Source organism: Colius striatus, chromosome 6 (assembly GCF_028858725.1).
Source record: "Colius striatus isolate bColStr4 chromosome 6, bColStr4.1.hap1, whole genome shotgun sequence".
In the NCBI taxonomy this organism is placed as follows: Eukaryota; Metazoa; Chordata; class Aves; order Coliiformes; family Coliidae; genus Colius; species Colius striatus.
The window spans coordinates 10,485,898-10,507,388 of NC_084764.1; the positions used below are offsets into that span (position 1 = coordinate 10,485,898).

General features: G+C 42.3%; 1 protein-coding gene across 3 annotated transcripts in view; it reads right to left on the reverse strand.

Annotated features, from left to right (window-relative positions):
• The window catches only part of LDLRAD3 (low density lipoprotein receptor class A domain containing 3), a 116,528-nt gene that overhangs the window by 77,188 nt on the left and 17,849 nt on the right, over positions 1 to 21,491 (reverse strand). For all 3 annotated transcript variants that reach the window (XM_061998516.1, XM_061998514.1, XM_061998513.1), the window contains exon 2: positions 4,495 to 4,641. In XM_061998516.1, coding sequence (XP_061854500.1) covers positions 4,495 to 4,641 — 147 coding nt within the window. The remainder of the gene's footprint in view (positions 1 to 4,494; positions 4,642 to 21,491) is intronic.

The following is a 21,491-nucleotide window of genomic DNA, read 5'->3' on the forward strand; positions in this document are numbered from 1 at the left end:
AGTTAGAAGCCCACACATTTAAAAGAAACCTACATGGCAGATAGTGGACTTCACAGGCTGATGTGCAATCCAACAGAGAACCATCAGAGCTGGGGTGAATGAACTACAAAAGAGCTCTCCATTTTGGGAGATGCACTAATGATAGCAGACTACTCAAACTACAGAGAACTGGAAATATCCACTAAATATTTACAATGCTATGGTCAATTAATTCTTTTTCAGCTCAATTAGTGGCTTGGAGGAAAAGCCAAAGAGATAGTCTCTTTCAAGGAGAAGCAGTTACTATTTACAACAAGGAGAAGTCATTGTCTCAGCTTATTTCCTCCCTCCTAAGTCTCTTCTCAGTCCTCCTCCCTGAATAAAATAAGGTAATTTTTTCCATCATCGTCTTGCTGACAGAAGGCAAGAGTATGCGAATGTTCTGTGCACTGAACAGCAGACAGCCAGCTGGCAGGGAAAGTGTTAAACTGCTCACGGGCCAGGGCACAGAAGAAGGAGGAAGATGACAGATGGTATGGGTTCTGGCAAGTGTGCAGAGGAAGAAAAAGCCCGTAAGCGAAGTGACATGGTTAACAAAAATGATCCTGCAAAGCGGGAGAAAAGGGAGAAAAGGAAGTGAGGGAAGAAATAGGACACAAACGGACAAGGTGCAGGTAGTTCTGCTTTGCATCTTATTTTCTCCTCACATCCAGACCAGTACTTTTCACTTACTGGCTGCAGAAGATGAGAAGCAGACCATGAGTATTAGTTTGGAGAGAGACAGTGAGGATAAGGTGCTACGGCAACAAAATAGATAAAATATTGCTCAACACCCACATTGAACTGCAACGCAATCCAAAAGAGAAAGACTTGGGACATAACACCATGCACATGAGGGACTGAAACTTGCTTAGCAGAGACATCAAAACACAGCAGTGTCCTCACAAAAATACCAGTCCACAGCACCAAATGGATCCTGTAACCGAACTATTCACAAACAGACACCTGAAAGCAAGGTTAGATAGAGCCTTTCAGAGTGAACTAGTTGGCCGATGAGGAATACTAGGCAAAGCAGGGCTCAAAGCAGTAACACACTGGGAACTCTGCCATCTCATGCTGCTAACTCAACTCCTCCGCCTTTGTCTTCAACTGTCATCAGCTCAGCTAATGCAAAGCAACATCACAGCAGAAAACAAAGGACTTCAGTTTTGCTGGAAGGGAAGGTTTAGTAAGAAGAGCCCTAATCTGACAGGAGGCAGGTAAGAAATCCTAGCTCAAAACAATTAAAAGAGACAGAAGATTTTTATACCTCTATCTACACACGCAGACTCCAGTCCTTGCAATGACAGTGTGACAACTGTTCTTACTATTCAGCTCCTGCCTCTGCAATAAAGAACAATTCCTGGGCTCCTATAGCTCCCTCTCCCACTCATGAACACCAGATGATATGAAAGGTAACAGCACTGCACATCTTCAAAAGTGTTTGGGTTGAGCTACTCTCTCGTCACTGCAAACTGATCCAGTACAAGGGAAAAACACATTCCTGGTGGGCACATTCAAACCCTAGGAGAGGACTCTGCATCCTTGGACCTGTGCAGAACTTGACCAGACAAGGCCTTGAGCAGTCCTGATCCAACTTAGTCCTGCTCTAAGCAGGTAACTAGTCAAATGATCTCCAGAGCCCTTTTCAGCTTAAAGTAATCCAAGAGCTTATCTTTACAGATAGACACAAGCTGGAGGGAGAAGAAGAGACAAATTATGGCTTTTTTTTTCCTTTACCCTTCTCTGATTAGGGCCAGGGCTGCCTTTCAATGTCTGAGCTCTGAGCTAGGAACTCCTCTGGCACTAGGCTGGGATGCATAAGCATATCCACACTTTGATTACTCTCTGATGCAAGATACTGGTTGGTAACGCTGTAACAGTACACCATAAGAACAGGATCATTTTCATGGGAAGAACAAATCAAGAACAAATCTTATACACACACTGTATGCACACAGTCACATATGTAAGTGACCAAATTGTACCTCTGAAGGTATGAGCAGGATGCAAAAGGGGATGCAGCCTGGCTTAGAAAGACCATCCATCCTTCAGACTCCCTCAATTCAGATACAAGTCACCATCCACCAAGGCAAAATCTTCCCAGGCTCCTTACTAGTGCTGTGCACAGACTCGGCATTCTCCCAGCAGCTTGTTCACTTGACAGCTTCTCACGGCAGCACACAGAGTTCAAAACTGCCTACTAAAATGGAGAGGATGGAATGCAGAACAGGCAGCTCCAAGCTCTCTGGATGCATAACAGACCCCTTTTTTATATGAATATTCATTTATTGTTTGGAGATTCAAATGAGCACTATCTCCATTCTGTTTTGTCTTATCTGACTGGTTAACAGCAGGCCAGCACAGGATATGAATGTCTTGCTCTCCCTGTAGTCTCTTTTCCATGTTAATTTTACATTTATGAAGGTGATCAGATAGCAGATATATATACAGGAAAAGGAAAGAACAGTCCATTATCTCCCTTAATTTGAGCAGATGAAATAGATGCTCCAGCAGATAAAACAGACACTTGGGCAGAAAACTGTCAGCCAATCGAGTGGGCTGGAAGTATTTAAATTAAAAAACCCAACAAAGCACAACTCTGCAGAAGCTTAAATTCATAGTTGCAGTGTAGTCTAGATCAGTGAGATTTAAGTCTGTCATGACAGTAACAACCTTTATGAACTGTCATTCTGCAGCTATTTATATATTATTGTCAGTTAGTATGTTCATTACTGTCTGCAATTCACTAGATCCAACTGATTTTGCTAAAGAAATTTTTGAACAGTGACAAAGCATATTTTCCTGTTACAAAGCCATGGGTACATACCCAGTCCAGTCTCCATCAAGAAAATACAAAACTCATGCATGGCAGAATCACAGAATGGTAGAGGTTGGAAGGGCCCACCTAGAGATTATCTAGTCCAATCCTCCTGGCTAAAGCAGGTCCACCTAGATCAGACTGCATAGGAACATGCCAACATTCTTAGAAACAGAAAACCTCCTGTTTCATATCCATAAATACGGAGAAGTGAAACCATTTGGCTTGTTTTAAGAAGTAGAAAGAGCACCCCAAAAGTCATGCTAGCAGCATTCAGGGGCCAGGTAAAGAGGAATCCGAGTCACACAACTGTTGTCACCAGGAATATCTCACTGAAAGGTACAGGCTGAATTTGGGACATTTGCTTTAGTCTTGCCAATGCTCCCACTAACAGAAATTCTGTTATAACTTAAACAGACATACACGACAAGGTTCAGTCCTTACAACAGCTCCATCATATCTCAAGATGTTAAACTCTAAGCACAAAAAAAAGGCCTCAAAAAACTGTCTTCAATGTTGCAACACAGGCCCGATGCTTTATAAAGACTACAAAGCATTAGATATTTTATACAGATATTTTTAATGCCCGAGTAAAGGAGAAAAGCTCCCTGGCTTAAAGCAGAACTATGCATGGAGACTTCCACAGCAGAGTTAAAGCTCTCTTATTTTAAAATTAATGGATAACTGTGGGTAACGAACAGACAACAAGTTAAAGCAAAAACATTTAACAAAACACAGTATTTCTAGTCAGTTAATTTGGAGGAAACTATTCTTTCTTCCTTCTGCTCAATAAGCAAAGCTAATGATGTCTTGGAAGTGTCCTGGGAAAGGTAAGCTGCTCATAACTCGGTTTAAGTTTAATGAAAACCTCCAGTAAACTATAAATGTAAATGACCAACATTTGTTATTGGAAAAGCAGTAAGTTATGTCTCAAATTCCTCAGTCACTCCAGAATCACACGAAACTTAAGGGGTTTTTCATTCCCAACTGGATTTAAAAATCACAGTGTTTTGCTGCAGCATGATCTTGCTGTCTGGGAAAAACACATAGGCCAGAAAGTTTCATGCTAATGACCGAATAACATAAATTAAAGCTTAATTAATGCTAAAAAAAGAGGCTATCACAGAGGGGAACCAGATAAGATTTTTTTAGCTCTGTAGAACCGGAAGTTCTGTAGAGAGTATTAAAACCTGTAAACATTAACAGCCAATTCATTTGGTCTGTTTCCAGAAAGTTAATAGTAAGTTTCAAAGGGCTTTGAGGGGAGAGAACAAAAACAAGATACAGCAAATGATTTTGAAATGAAAGGAACTAGTCTTAATGTTATCAGAGGTCAACTTCAGTACTAGGCCAGTGTGCTCAAGCAGTACACACAAGATCCCTTAAAAATCACGGAACATCACTCTTCAACTGGAAGACCTGTAAGTCAGGTCTGTCTCAACTTCTCCACCTGTGAATAGGGGTTTAGGTACCAAGTGCTGTACTTAAATTGGACAATTTGGAGAACAACACAGACCTGAAATAATAAGAAAGGTTGTACATTTTTTTCTAACAACAGTTACATAGAGAAATGTGGCAGCTTTGTTCCTTGCTTTGCAAGTGGCCCAAGGAGCCCATGCTGTGGTGCACATCGAGGGACAGCAGTGGTGACTTACGGCACTCCTTCTCATCACTGTCGTCAAAGCAGTCGGGCAGCCCGTCACACTGCCAGGCCCCAGGGATACAGCGCCCGTTGCTGCACATGAAGTTTCCAGGAATGTTGCACTCGTTGGTGAAGTTATTCCCAGGCAGCAGTTGGCTCTCTGTGAGAAAGAGAAGAGGGAAGTTAACAGGGGAGTTTAAAAAAGACAGCAAAAGCAGTCACTGCGTAAGCTGCTGAGTGGTGGCTGAGTGAAGATGAGACAAATGGACTTTGGTCCTGTTTATTGTGCCATTATCTTATCAGCATGCCCAGTGCTACTTGGTAGCACTTGCTTTATCCTAAATTATCATTTTACCCAGTCTCCATTCACACTCTCCATTTTACAGATCTCCTCCTTGCTGTTTTCTTTCTAGGAACACACATCCAGACTTCTACGTATCCTCAGGTCGAAGCAAAGTTTGTTTAAAAAAACCAAACAAACAACTCAGCTCTCTCTATAGGGTTGGTCTCTTCACAAGTAAAACAGAAAAGGCTACAAGAGCTCAGCTCTAAACTCCCATGCTTGTGTCAGAGCAGTACTTATCTTGCAGAAGATTTTATTGTTGTTGCTACCCAAGGGCTAGGAACTAGGTAACACTTTGACTAATTCATACCAGGTTTTCAATTAAAGTTTTAAACAGAATGCTGCTGATCAAAGTTAGATTTGAGCTTCTTAGTATTAACACGGTCCCCTGGCATGCATCTGTCCACAGGCTACTTGGCATGCTGAAAGTACCAAGTGGAGGGAGTTTAGTAGCAAAGATACCAGAGATCAAGAGAACAGTGTAAGAGAGAAACATCGAGATTTGCCTTCAAGGTTAAACACAGCTCCAGTCAGTTATTTTAATCTACCGTGTTTCCCACTTTGTGCACTGTGTTTGGAACTCAGGGATCACAGAAACACAGGCTTCAGTGAAGGAAAATAATGATACTCGGTATTTGTAATAAGCACCAAAATGCCATGTCATGTTGTCAAGGTGGGGGGAAGCTGCAAGACAAGGCAGAGGAAGAACAGATCAGCAGCTTCAGGTAAGACTCTTTTTCCCAGTTCATTCCTGCAGTCCCAGGGAGGAATCTGCTCCATACAGAGGCCTCTGACATCAGAAGGAAATTGAGCTGTTGGAATGAGTCCAACAAAGATGATCTCAGGTCTGAGGTACCTCTGCTGTGAGGACAGGCTGAGGGAGTTGGGGGCGTTCAGTCTGGAGAAGGCTTCAGGAGACCTTAGAGCAGTCACCAGTCCCTAAAGGACTGACAAGAAAACTGGAGAGGAGCTTTGTACAAGGGCCTGGAGTGACAGGACAAAGGGTGATGGCTCCAAACTGACAGAAGGGAGATCTAGGTCAGATGTGAGGAAGTTCTTCCCTGTGAGGGTGGTGAGGCCCTGGCACACGGTAGGATTTGGAACTGGATGAACTTTAAGGTCCTTTTCAACCCAAAGCAAACTACAATTCTGCGACTTTTAGAGAACTGAGGCACCAAAACCCGAGTCTTTCCAGAAACACCTGAATCAGCCAAATGAAGATAGTTCCCTTTCTCCCCTGCAACAAAGCAACACGTTCCATCTCTGATGCAGGCAAAACTGCTAAGGTTCACATCACTGTTTCAAAAGACAAGAGACTTTATTGAGCTATTTTTTTGTACCTATGTCTGCCCCAAAACAAGGTATTTCCTCTCAAATATTATTTCTCATAAGCAGCAGAGACTCCTGGGGTTGCCAGCACAAAGGAGATACCTTAATGGAAATTTGCCCGAGCTTTTAAAAGACAAAAGTGGTTCAGAAAAAGGTGGGAATAAGTTATTTTGAGGCAGATAGGGCAATCTCAGCCACTGGTCACACACCGAGCCAGCTGTAACTCTTCCCACTGTAGCAGGAAAGAAAGTACCAGCCAGCAAAGAGCATGGTCAGGCTATGCAGCTGGCAATTTGATGCCTTTTGCTTTCATCAGTTTCGTTCAACCCCCAGTTTCATTCCATGCATCACTGCTCTTCTGATGAAGAAAGGTTTCTTCTCCACACTGTGATGGGAAAAGGCTACAGCCTAGAGCACACTGGGAGAAGCTCAGTTCCAGCCCGCTTGGGCAGGGCCTTCACCGCTCCAAGCAGCTCCTTAGGAAATGCTGCATCCAATACCACTTCATGCCCCAGTCACTAAACCTAAATCCACAGAGGGAACTGTTTGCTCAGCAGTTTGGTTGGTTCTGCCACAGAACACTGAACAGACACAGCGCTGTCAGTGGTCACTCTCAGGCTAGGGCAGCCTTATGGCACTACTTCAACTAGGTTCTGCAGTTCTATATTCAACCAGCAAGGGGTCTTTGTGTTGTCAACACTTAAGCGTTTAAGTGGTTGATTGGTTGATTCCCCAGAAGGCTGTGCTGTCATTCAGAGATTTGGTCAAAGAAGAACCACACAAGGTACAACAAGGACGAGTGCTGAACAACCCCATGCACCAGTACAGGCTGAGGATTGACCTGCTGGAGAGCAGCTCTGCAGAGAGAGACCTGGGAGTCCTGGTTGATAATAAACTAACCATGAGCCAGCAATGTGCCCTCATGGCCAAGAAGGCCAATGGCATCCTGGGATGCATCAAGAAGAGGATGGCCAGCAGGTCAAGGGAGGCAATGCTCTCCCTCTACTCTGCCCTGGTGAGGCCTCATCTGGAGTCCTGTGTCCAGTTCTGAGCTCCCCAGCTCAAGAGGGACAGGGAACTTCTGGAGAGAGGCCAGCGCAGGGCCACCAAGATGATCAGGGGACTGGAACATCTTCCTTATGAGGAAAGGCTGCAGGAACTGGGGCTGTTTAGTCTGAAGGAGACTGAGGGGGGAATCTCAGTTATACTTACGAGTATCTAAATGGTGGATGTTAGGAGGCTGAGGCATCACTTTTCTTCTATTGTATCTAGTGACAGGACAAGAGGTAATGGAAAGAAGCTGGAACACAAAAAGTTCCATTTAAACATAAGAAAAAAAATATTTCACTGTGAGGGTGAGGGAGCCCTGGAGGGGCCCAGGGAGGGTGTGGAGTCTCCTTCTCGGGAGGTCTTTAAAACTTTGGACACATTCCTGTGCTACCTGATCTAGGTGGACTTGCTTTGGCAGTGGGGTTGGACTAGATGATCTCTACACGTCCCTTCCAACCCCTACCATTCTGTGATTCTGTGAGGCCACTTCTAGACTTGGGCAAGTCTCTAGCTAAGAGCTGACACCAGGTCTCACTGCTACGTGCTCTAAGTACAGAACTGTTTTCTCCCTGGGAAGCATCATGGTGTTCCTGAGAAAACAGAACCAGATGAAATTGAAGATCTCTCAACAACTGTGCAGAATGACCAACATTCAGTCGCTGTTAGATCTGCTGCTGTTATTTAGCCTGAAAAGCTTTAGGCATGATCTCCATGCTCCTTGAATGAAAAAAAAAAATTAAAAAAACCAAACAAAACAGACCAAGTCAAATAATTTAAGAATCTGGAGTTTCAAAAGGCAAAAAACACAAACCAAGAACCACCCCCCAAAACAGCTACTGAGTCTCTGTTCTTTCTAATAACTTCTTTAAGTAAATGCCCTACTTCTACCCTGCCAAACCGAATCCACATTCCAGGAACAGATACCAAACGTTATTTGTTACCCATTAAGTTGTTTGTTTATAGGATTTCCTTTGGCATACAATAAATTTATCCCCAATGTGCTTCTAAAACAACTAACCTTTTCACCAAAAAGGAAACACAAGATACTGGCAGATCAAGTGACTTGCCCACAGCCCTACACACGCTTTGCTGTGGAAGAGGAACATGGAGCTCTGACACAATCCCATTTCCAGGCAACAGCTATTTCTATTAAAACGTGACCTTCATCCACTGCTAGAAGAGAGGTAACCGCTTAAAGGCAACAACTGGAAAGTCACAGTCAACACATCTAGGAACCTGTGTACATTACCTCCAAAAAAACCATTGGTGGAGAAAAAAAACGTCTAAACAATTACACATGTGGAACTGTTTAAATCATACCTACTCCTTTGCTTCCTCTGCTATGGGATGCACAAAACAACCCTGAATGGGGCTGTGCCTCCAGGCTGGCTGTGTCCCTGCCAGATCCAGGGAGGAGCAGCACCACAGACACGCTCACAGAGAGGACAAAACTCATTATCTTGGCCACTTTCTGACCCCATCCATGCGGACATCAGCTGTGGTCAGCCACTTGCCACAGTGCTGGGGAAGAGGGGAGTGGAGCAGATTGCCTGCAACCTGGTAGAGCTGCCTTTCCAATGCCCTTCCCTGCAGCCTTTCTGACTAATTCTGAATCCAACCCAAATGTGAGCTACACGGATGTGTTAAGTAAAGGAGGAAGGGAAGAAGGGAAAAGTAGTCCATTTACACTTCAACACATTGCTCACTTTGAGGAACATACCATCTGGGCTGAATAGAAATAAAAAGGGACTCATGTTTCACTCTGAAGGGGACTGAGTAAAGAAAGTCTATCTGTTTTCCCAAACATTTCCAAAAATGTTAGCATCTAATATTTAACACTTGCTGAAAAACAATGAGGGAATAATAAACAAAAGGACAAGTCATACTGAACACTTCTCACTGTACTAAGAAAGCGGGTCAAGGATATCTTTCAGCTTTACCTGAAAGCACTCCCAATAACTGTGCACATTACAGAACAGACCTCCACTGAGAACATCACTGCCTTCATACCAGAAAGCATAACCAGCAAGAGCAGGCAGTCACCCTGCCCAAGGAGGCTTTGGGGAAGAAATACAAGACACTGATGCATTCAACACTCTCATAAACAATGTCAGTAACTTCAGCCCCTTTGCAGAGAGGATCTATCATCAAGGATGAAGCATGAGTTCTGCCAAACCTCTGATGTGTCTCTCGTGGGCATCCTGGGATGGTCACTGGATATTTTCAATGGATCACTGCCTGGCATGTCAAACATGATGAGAAATATTTTGCTCCAGGCTGGTCTGTAGCTTGGAGGCCAAAGGAGTGCTCGTGATACTTTCCTACCACACAATGCACACAATACACTCCATACTTGAACAAATTCATTCCTTCTTTCTGCGTATCCCCTTCCTGAGTATAAATCCATACCAGGTTTGATTTCAGCAGAAAGCTGTTCTCATTTCACTGAAATTTGCAACATGTTGTAAAAACAAAAGGAGAGAGACTAGAACAAGCCTGTAGCTGGAATAGGCAGCAAAATGGCTTCATGAAGACATACCTTCAATACATGCCAATATTTGCTCACCAGCAAAACACATCACAACTACAGAGAAGTGAGCAATAGCAGCACACTAGAACAAACACTTCTTGATCTTCCTAGACCATCTTAAAACATAGCAAATAAGTGGTGCTAAGTGACTAGAGTGATAAGATTGGATTCCTCAGAGACTGCAAAACTATTTAGAAATGCTTACATTCAGGTCCAGTCACTTCTGTCAATTTACCCACTAAGGACAGATGCAGCTCATACTTCTTTAGGTTGACACGAGGCATCTGATTCACTCTACATCTACTTTACGGGTATCTGCTAAGGCAGATGATGCACCCAGAAAAGGAATTCAAAAGCTGAGCATGAAGAAACTCCAAACATTATGCTTTGCCTATAAACTTTGGTTTAATGTGTGCATGCACAACATTCAGTGGCAACAGAAGTATGTTGTCAGCAAGGTAACACCAGTGGAATTAAGGGATATTTGGCTTAACACTTGCTGCACTGAGATAGAGGGCAGAGCCAGCTTGTGCTTCTGAGCACAACAAAATCAGGCCTCATGCAGCCACCCAAAAAGTCTGTGGCAACAAACCTAACCTCTTTACTACACTTTGCCCATTGTTAAAATGAAATCAGGGCATTACTTTTTAAGAGGAAAGTCTCATACTGAATTCAAGTACATAAGGCATAAAAAATTTGCCTATTAACAACACCAAACAGATAAGAAAAGTACATTAATGAAGACCAAGTTTACTTTCCATCTCTTAGGCAAACATCTTGATATCATCCAAAAAGTTGCTTGCAGCTGCACATTCATAAAGATATCTTGTAAATCACCACAAAAGCCAGGCTTCAGCTTGTCTCACTTTCCTACGTGCTGCTGCAAAGGTGTCTTGCAGAACAGAAGAAAAGCATCCCAGTGCACAACATTCAGGCTGATTTGGGAAGCAAAGAATAAGACAAGCTCTCTTTTGCTCTGCCATGAAGCCTGACAACATCTAAGCCATCTGTCACAAGTAAAGGACACCTGCCAGTGATTATCTGACAACTTAAATCCCTTTGAACAGTTCTAATCCCTCCCCACCCCTATCCTCATTTAAACTGCCTGATGATTACATTGCTTATGCAACATCAGAAGTTATGAGGGTTATTTGTAAAGGCAGATTGACAGCCTCACTGCAATACGAGTGCTCAAAAATGTTTCTTCACCGAAGGAGCATGTAAATTAGTGATTATTCAAGGAACTGCTCAATGTTCAGGTTTGACTTCCCCTCCTTCAGTTTTCCAACTGTGATCTGCAAGATGTGATATATTCAATATCCAGCATTTTCAAGATTTAAAATCATAGAATCATAGAATGGTAGGGGTTGGAAGGGACCTTTAGAGATCATCTAGTTCAACCCCCCTGCAGAAGCGGGGTCACTTAGATCAGATCGCATAGGAACATGTCCAGGTAGGTCTTGAAGACACCTAAGGAAGGAGACTCCACAACCCCTCTGGGCAGCCTGTGCCAGGGCTCCCTCACCTGAACAGTGAAATAGTTTTTTCTTATATTTAAGTGGAACTTCTTGTGTTCCAGCTTCATCCCATTACCCTTGTCCTGTTGCTAGATACTATAGAAAAGAGGGATGTCACAACCTCCTGACACCCACCCTTCAGATACTTATAAATGTTAATAAGATCTCCCCTCAATCTCCTCTTCTGCAGACTAAACAGCCCCAGTTCCAGCAGCCTTTCCTCATATGAAAGATGTTCCAGTCCCCTGATCATGGTGGCCCTGTGTTGGACTCTCTCCAGCACTTCCCTGTCCCTCTTGAGCTGAGGAGGCAACAGAGCAGAAACTCCTATGGTTACTTCCAATTACACACTAAATATTACTGAGATATGTGAAAGTCAATGGGAAAACCTTTTTACAGCACTAAACTGGATAGCTTCTTTCAATTTAGACAGAAAAACTACAGTGGCTGAGAACACAGACTACTATTGGATGCCTGTCCTTCATCCATTAACTCCACAGCAAAAGCTGCCTTTATTGAACTGGACAGGAATTAAAACATCATGATTACCACCATAAATAATACAATAACCATATAATATCTTTTGCTAAATATCTTATAGTGTTAGTTTAAGCAACTGGCACATTCCCTACAGTAAGTGGCTGCATTTCAGCACTTAACCATGCAAGCCAGCAAGCTTCTAAATCATTCCTCAATAAAGAATCATTTGCTTTTCCCTCACACTACCAGGGAGCTGCAGGGAGTGAGTGGAGGTGAACAGGCTCACTTTAATCCCACAGCCTTGGTGGCTGGATTCTAGATTTGAGGGACTGGGCATTTCACCGGAGCCTCCACATTTGCTTATATCCAGTGCAGCTGTCTAAGCACACACCATAAATACAGACATTTCCCAGGTCTACGGGCTCTCAGCACAGTTAGTGCTGTGGAAGAGAAACAAGGTATGGGCCATCACCACTAGAGTGAACACAGCTCCAAACTAGTACAAGTTTAAACAACAAAAGGAAGAGGAGGAGAGGAGGAAGAAATACTTATTTAGATTACTGAACTGGGTGCACACCTTCAAAGGGAATTGTTCCCCACCAATATGTCAAATGGAGATTATACACTGTTCTTACCCAAACTAAAGCTACCCAGATTGCTTCCTTACAGAAGCACGAGAGTAAATATATCTTAATACCTTTGATGGACGTATTGCTGTAACACTACCCTGAGGAGAATGTTACTTTTGTCTTCACAAAAAGAAAAGACAGAAAGATTAACACATGACAGCACAGAAAATATACATTGGGACAGAATTTACATTTCATGATCCTAGTGTCTGCTTTAGCAATATACATGTGATTACTTACTAACGGGAGTCAAACAGGAGGCATTTGTATGAAATAGCTGTACCTAAGAGAAATTCACTGAGGAGTCATTGTGAGGAGGAGATGCAAAGCTTGTGTGTCTCATTACATTCCTCTGGTCTCCTCACAACCAGGCCAAGCTGACAGGCTGCCCGAAAAGACAGAGATCATGCCTACTGTGGCAGCAGTGAGCCTGACTGATTCACCCACTTAAGAATTTAAGCATTTCACTCCCAAGAAGCACTTATGCTTCTCCAGATAAGGGCAAAGCAGTGATGAAGTGGAGCACTTTTTATCCCCTGGTAAATAACCTTTACAATCCTTCGCAAGGCAACAGAGTCATCACATGATTATCTTTCTCCCTAGTTTTGATTAGTAGATACTTACAGCAAAAGGGTTTGGTACATCTTCCCCAACTTCTTTCTTTTGACTAGAATGGCCACTTCAGGAAATGTTTCTCTCTTCTGAACAGTTTCCCCATCATGCTTGTCTTCAATCCTCCAAGCTAACTTAGAGCTAGAGATGAACTCAGACTGAGTCATCCACCCAACACCTACAGCAAGATCAATACTTGGAAGTTTGGATTGTTTCGTTTATCCCAGACTCCTCTCCAGTTTCTCCCTCCTGCAGTGACTTTAAGCAACCTTTGAAAACCATTATTGTGCAATGAATTAGATCATGCACTTACATAGAATACCCTAATAATTAACATCCTTTGGAATGGAAACATTTTCTCTAATTATGTGTTCCTCATACTCAGAAGAGCTTAGCTCTTAAGAGTCAGGCACTTAAACAGAAAGTTAACACAGTCCAGAACAAAAATCTGAAGTACAAAGAACATACTCCACCAATTACCATTTCCAGATTATTGAACAGTGACTCTCTTCTAACCATGTTGTCTTGGCTATGTGTTACTACCAACTATCTGATCTTCCAAAAGAGTAGAAGACACCATCACAAGAAAAATGTTCACAACAGTGCAACCAAACGAAAGCAGGCAGTCTCCACACACACACACTGACCCCCTGGAAACACCAAGTCCAGAGGCAACCTACTCTTTGAGAGAGGAAAGCTGACTAGTCTTTGTCTCCACATCAGCTCCACAGGCAGGTTCTTCATCACTTGGAAGTCCCATGCAGCTCAAAGATAGGTATACATTCATACACCGGGAGGAGAGAAGCATAAGGGCTTGTTACACGGCTACTAGGCAAGTCTACAGGATCTACAATTTACTGAAGTAATGTGCACTGTTGGCAAAGAAAAGTGAAAAGGTCAGACCAGCAGGCTTTGGGGGATTCTTTACACTTCTGCTGCACCAGGAGAAGCTCATGTTTCCATTTCCATGTGCCAGTGAGCATAGTTATAGACTTTCAAACTGCATTCAGTGACAACCACTGATGGTGGCTTTCAGTCTCCAGAAGACACCTCCTTTAGCTCAGGGCTGTGGCTTTCCTCCCTTTAAATTACTCCCACACATTAATCAGCTCTAGTCCAAACACCAGCACATTAACAGGACCACTGCTTTTCCACTTCTTATTGGAACACATGCAGATAGATGATTAGGAAATTTAGCATCAGTGAAACACCATCATCTCCACAGGCTGTGTGACAGACATGCCTGTTTCTGAAACAGCCCTGGCTCTCCTGTCCCAGCTGCTGCCAACAGGCCAGCTTAGACATTGACAGAGTCTCAGAGCGCTGCAGCTGCAAGCAACTTTTTGGATGATATCAAGATGTTTGCCTAAGAGATGGAAAGTAAACTTGGTCTTCATTAATGTACTTTTCTTATCTGTTTGGTGTTGTTAATAGGCAAATTTTTTATGCCTTATGTACTTGAATTCAGTATGAGACTTTCCTCTTAAAAAGTAATGCCCTGATTTCATTTTAACAATGGGCAAAGTGTAGTAAAGACACTGTTGCATGAAACTTTGCTTTGACTGCCACCACATTAGCATCTGATGTAAAATCCTTTTCCAGATGCTCCCTGGCTACAAATGTATACTCTTTGAATTTATTTTTTTAATTTAGTGTCAAGCTTTAATTCGATTAAAGGAAATAAAAGAGTACTTGTGGCAAAAAGATAAGCAAGCAATATAAATACACACCAAAAATGTAACTGAGCATCTGGATGAGGGTAGCAGCAAAACCAAGAAGGAACAAAAACCTAAGGTGTAGCTTCCATATTCAAACATGCTAAAAGCAAAGCAAATCCTGTTGATACTATCCCTTCCATACTCAGCAACTTTCCACACACTTCTGCACCACCCTTATAATGCACTTACATACATTGTCCTCCTCTTAGACAGATTCAGACCCTGCACCAAAGAGAGAGTAAACCAAGTTACACTGTAACTAAGGTCAGATTTGTAAAAGTTCAAGTACCTGACACAGTGAAGAACCCCAGATTAGTCTGCTAGTCATGCTTTAAAAGCTTAGAATTTAAAAAACAGCAGGTGGCCTAATTTTGCTTTGGTAAACTTTACAATCAATAGTTACATCTGTCCTCCCACAGACCACACTGTTGCATTTTATCAAACCACACAGATATGCTGCCTGAATCAAACCTGCCCTATCTGGCCATTTGGCATTACTCACCCTGAAAACACAGCCTAAATTATTCTCAAGAGGGCATGGATGTAAAAAGAGTACACAGTAACCAAGCTCACTGTTGTTTCTCACGTCCCATACTACCACCAATGTAAAATCCTTATATCAAACTGCCTCCAATGCATCTAGGACTGCAGAAAATCTTGGATTTGTAGGTTTCATGCTCGAATTACTACCTGCCATCATTTTGCAAGATAAAAAAATTATTTTCTCAATGTTTGAACTTCAGTCTACTTAGGACAGACATATCTGAATCATTTTCTAAAGAAACTGGATCATTGTGGATTGCAACATGCAACCTGTCTCGCTGCAGGAACCAAATCCATCTTCTATCAGGGTGGGCAGGGGAAGCCCATTGAAAAGTTAAATGACACCAATCAGAGCCAGGGAGATGTTTACATTCCTCTGTCTCTGGCAATTCCTAATGATGAAACTCTTCCTCTACCAGTGTCATCTCATTGCTTGTTCTGCTGATAAGCAAGGGCAAGAGGAATGTACTCATGGCCAACATCCACCTAGCGATAAGATTTCCAAGCTGAATCTTATCTTCCTTCTTCAATAGAAGGAAGTCTGAGCCCTAATCTTGAATGGCCTTATTGACAGGGACTAAAGAAAAGAAATGCAGTCTCATAAACACTGCAGATAAACACTGTGAAGGTAGGAGGAGTACTACTAACAAGTTTTAGTTTATTCAAGGATCTCTCCTAGAGATTCAGTATACATTTGCTTTTATTTCACAAGATGAGACAATTCCATTCTGCCTGCAAGACACAATAGAACATGAAATTTTAAAATGCTCTCACAATGCAGGGCCTGAATCAGTCACCCATGAATCCAGCCTTTAAATATTCATGTGAGATGAAACCAAACTGCCACACACAGATCTGTATATAGTTACTTTCTGCTGTTATGCCCAGGTTTTAGCTACTTGCTCTCTCAGAAAACACAGTCTGCTCTGTCTAACATTTTCCTTGGCAACAGGATACTTCCGATAGCATCACCCAGTATAAATAATAAGCTTGCGTAAATCTGTAAGGACAAATGGCAGAACTGGAGGGTAAATCTTGTACAAAGTGAATTACAAGGTTAAAGAAGAATGCATCATTCATTTAAATGACAGGAAGGGCAAGAAAAGGAATGAAGAATGACAAAGTTGGAACTGAAGTTATATTTGGGATCTTGCAGCGTGGCCACAGAACTGTTAGAAATCCCATCAGTTTGGTTCAGGTACAGTCACTTGAGATGAGCTGGCAAAGAAATATTTGTCCAGCTTACACCTAGAGAGCTGCAGGTACAGAGTAAAAGTGAATTCAGTGTCCAAAATTAATCAAATTTAAAGGAATAGCCTACAATAACAGAAAGAATGAACAGAAATTCCTTTTGATAACGAGCACTTTGGGGTTTTTTTTGTTTGTTTCTCTAACAGCTGGAAGGGGCTGGGTTTAAATGACCTCAGATGATACTCCTGTCAATACAAACCTACCTAGAACATTTAAGTTTTTATTTCTCAGTCACAGAATCTGAACACTTACTTTTAAGGATCAAAGGGTTTTAATTGCTCTTTGAGACTTGTTTATGCAAAGACTTTTTTTGCACTGTGCAGATTCAAGAGGTCATAAAAGGCTGTTGCTAACCACATTTAACTGCTTTAGACTGTGAATTGAGTTACCTGTACTTAAGGGTTTTCAGAGATGGCAGTTGGCTGTGCAATCTCTGGGATGTTCAGCCTTACCACCCGGGCAGATTCTTTTAGGTCTTAAGTCCAATGTACAAAAAATCCCGTAGTTGCTCTGCCTGGAGAAAATAACTGAAGTCACCATTAGTTTATTTCCCCACATAGAAGTGTTACTTCAAACTGCTCTGTTGTGCCATACCATGATGGCCTAAGGGGTGCTCCAAAGAGAATTAATCACAGGGAGTGTCAGCAGTTAACTGTGAGGCTATGAAAGTCAGTGTTAAATCTTGGTTAAAAAAAACCCAAAACATAAAAATTCTATACCATCAGCTGCTTCAGGAGCATTTTGCCTAGCAGTGGTTACACTGTAACTGATAGGCACAAAGAGCACTGAAATCCTTTGGAATTGATAGCTTATACTGGACACACCACCTACGCCTACTTCCCAGCATACAAAAACACCACCACCCAAACACGCAGTAATTCAAAAACATGGAAGGGAAGGAGAGCAAAGAAAAAGCAGTAACTGTAAGGGAGAGTATCAGTCTTGTTCCTCAGCAGGATGCTAAGGAGGTATCATCTTGCCCCTTCTCCAATGAGTAGTCAGCATATTTATAAGAGAATTCAGTATTTCTGCAGTCTTCTGTCCACAGATCATATACAGAAGCAACCTTTGCAAATGAACACAGTTCAAGCAAGAGTCACGTATTGCAGAAAAAAACCCTATGAACAGAAGAATGTTTCAGCCAGTGAAGGGGGGGGGGAACCCTCCAAACCAAAACCCCAACCTCTGCACCTTTGAGTGCAAAGACATAAGAACACAACAGTATTGAACGGTATTACTGAACAGTGTCAGAAACAAACTAGACCACATAGCCGGGATTAGCAAAAGGTGGATCTCCTTAGCTAAAGGTGCATCTCCTTAACAGCTTAAGCTGATCTAAATCAGAGCTTATAGCCCCATCTTTCTCCAACCTGGTTGTAAATTCATGCTTTCTCCCTTATCCAGTTGCATAAATTCCTCCACGGGTGGGCAGCAAGCTTTAAAGTAGTCTACCAAACAGCCTTTAGTTCTCAGCGCTGCCACCACCAAGTTTCAAGAACATCTGCCATCAAAGAACAGAGGAATGCACGTGCCCTGGAAGGAGGGACAGCCTAGACACCTCACGCTGCTGTGGAAACCCATCCTTAGGTCTTTGTCTAGGAAGACAAGGACTGTAGCCCTTTCTCAGGCTAAACCAGATAACCTAAATCCAAAGCACTCCTGACACTTTCAACTCCAACAGACATCACTTAGTCTAATGTAACAAGTATGCCACAAGTGAAGGGAAGTTTTCAAGAGCAGTAATTGCCTTGGCAGATACATATTAAAGTGTTTCCTGGTAAGGAAAGCTGCGTGTCAGAACCAGAAATGTGAAGGCTGTATGCTGTCCTGACATCTTATCAGTGCTGGAGACAGAATGTGCAGGGCTCTAAAAGCAAACTCACTCTGTAAGCATGGTGGAGAAAGCTAAATAAGATGAAGTTACGATAACTATATCCTCCTGGTGATATCAGAAGAGTAGTTCACGTATTTAGGATCTGCCTGCATGTGAGTACAGCCCATTAGGAAGGGAAGCTGGCTGTGGTACTGGTAACAAGGGAGAGCTCACACTGAGCCGCTGCAAGCAAAGAACAGAGCTCGGCAGAGCCCCGAAGCACAGCTGGGAGCAAGGTTCACAGAGCGGACATGGCCAAGGCAGGACAGGATGCAGGCCAGAGCAACAAAACATCAGCAATCGCCTTGGCAATACAGAAAAAAATGCATAACCTCTCACTCTACCACACTGACATAATTTCCAAGTGTGAGGAAATTGATGACAGATAACAACGATTTTAATCTAAAGAGAGACAGACAACAGATGTGCAGACTTCCCTACCCCAGGAAGGCAACTCAGCACCTGCTTTGAAGACTTGTCCTAAGATCAGAAAACAAGGAGATCAGAAACCTCTCTCCTGAGGCTCTTAAAAAAATCTGGAAGAAGAACAAGAATGTTTTTCTAAACAGTACACTGAAGCAACACTTAAAATTAGGAAAAGAAATATAATACCATCAGAGACAAAGACAGGCAACGGTTTTAGAAGAGGAGTGACTATTCTAGGTGCTAGCAATAGAACGTGGCCAGTGAAGATTGAGAACTGCTCCAAAACAGAAGCGTGACCTGGAAATAGACGATAACCCATTCAAACAGGCATGCAAATCCAACAGAGGGATTAGAGTTAAAACTGAAGAGAGGGCATACGTGAAGACCATGTGAGTTGGGTGACTAAACATGGTGCAAATTGGACTTATGACATCCTGAATCTTCAAGAGGAAAAGCAACACAAAAAGCAACACATTCCACTCCAGCTGCAATAATAATGCAGAAATGGACATGTATACCTTTAAAAGAGCAACTTCAACACAATAAGCTGAGCTAGAGCCTTGATTCTAGAGGATCACCAGGTTGGGTTATAATCAGACAATTTGCATCCACCCTACACTGAAAACACAACAGGCCACACTGACACCCTTTAGACTGACACAGTATTTTAGTGATCACTGCTAATATATTGCTCTAATTCAACAGTGAGACACCACAGGACATGAGCCTCTTCAAATGTCATGCCCTACATCTATTTGAAGAGATTTTGCTGTTACTTTAGATTATAGAAGACAGTGCCCATTTACCCCTTTCTTGTCTGGTCACATCTCCTGTACTAGGCAAGCCTCAAAGAGAGTTAAGTGGGGGCAGAAGATGAGGCTCGGGAATGACAGATGTATACAACGACTGGTTATTTGAGGCTGGGAATTTCCCATAATTGCTACCAGAGACCTCGAAAATAATCATTTAAAGTGAAAAATAACAGCTTTTATAACCACCTACCTAAAGTGTGATTTTCTCCCATTCAAACTGAGCTCTTTCATGTGCTTTATACAGTAATAATAAAAATTTATACAGACAATAAAGTGCCTCAGTATTTACTGCATGGATTAGATTTCTGCTGCTTTCTGTAAGCAAATCAATAACGGAAAAATAAATGGTATTTGCATTTCATCCATGGGAAACACGCTGTTAGGAAGATACATAGCAGGAATTACATCGATGTGAGAGGTTCATTCTTTTCACAGTTGAGTTTGCCCTTCTCTATTTCTCTTATTCATTGTACCAGAAGCCCTACTTGAGAGCAACAATATTTTCTATTGTAGAGGAAAACTGATGCAGGGCGCATGGCATTGATCACCAAGTCCTTCCAGCAAGATCCCCTCCATGCACACCAGGTACTGCCCACTGCTTTTCAGCTAGCAGGAATATCATGGAGGTGTCTGCAATACGGGTGATCTTGGATTTTGGCTCTTTCAGCCACTGCTGTATTTAACAGCACCGTGAAGAGTGAAGAAGACTGGAATGGAGAGAGAGTGGAGAAAAGTAGAAAAACTTTTGATGTGTGCATGAGAAAAATGAACATTTCCTTAGAAGCAGTGGAGGCAGCTGTGGTCAACATCTCTGGAAAGGGCCACCCAAGACACCAAATCCAGGATTTGGTCTATGTGGTTTATCCACATAGCTTTCTTCCTTTTCCCATTTTTGTGTTGCTTCCTTGATTCCTGACAATTCTGTTTCCTTAATTTCCTTAAATACTCTGAACAGTTTCCAACAAAGAAAAGTAGCACCTGCTTTTTAGAAGTCTACCTCTCCTCAAAAGAAAAAAAATACTATGCCACTATACTCTAGTGACCATTAGACAAGAAGTCTTGAAGAGAAGATTCCCAGTACACCCTAGTTAAGAAAGAATAAGTATTTATATACCTCAGACCCTAATTTGAGTATTTTGGGTATCTCATTTGAGCTTCCAAAGCTGAATGTGTTTTACTCAGATAGGTCAATCCTGAGAAAAACTCTGAGATAACAAAACTGACTAAGCTTCTGGACAACTACAAAACCATTGCTGCATTTTTACCTTTTTTTTTCTTTTTTGCATCAGATGCTCTTGCTCTAACCCCATGTATTATTTTTGCTGGTTAAACAGGCTCTGAAAGCTCTACGTTCCTCTTGGCATCCATCATGTTTATGCATCCTATAAAGTGTACTTTCTGAAGAAGTAGCCTCAAAGACATGTCCAGACAGAATGCACCAAACTGGCAAATGCTGGGAGGGCTACAGAGCAAAAGTGAGGAATCACCTACAGAGTTACACAGATAGGAACCAGAAGAATAGACCAGAATTTTCTGAATGTTTTCTCCAGCAACAGAAGTTCATAATATGTCAGTTACCCAGAGAACTCAAGACGTCTGGGCAAAAGACATGGCTTCTACATCCTCGATAATAAAGCTTTTGTTCTCAAAGAGCACATCTACTTGGTTACAAGGCAGGATACAAAAAACCAAACTGAAACTTCAAATGCACAACATTCACATTTGCCCATCTGTTTTCCAGGGTTCCAGGGAAACAAGTCTTATCACTTGCAGCAGCACCTGAGGCTGACTAGAACAGAGGTTCTCAAAAGCCCTGATGAATACACTAGTGTAAGTGCAGTTTGTGTGCTGACATTAAGGGTTAATTTTAATTTTGACTCTCATTGGCCTAGTTGGC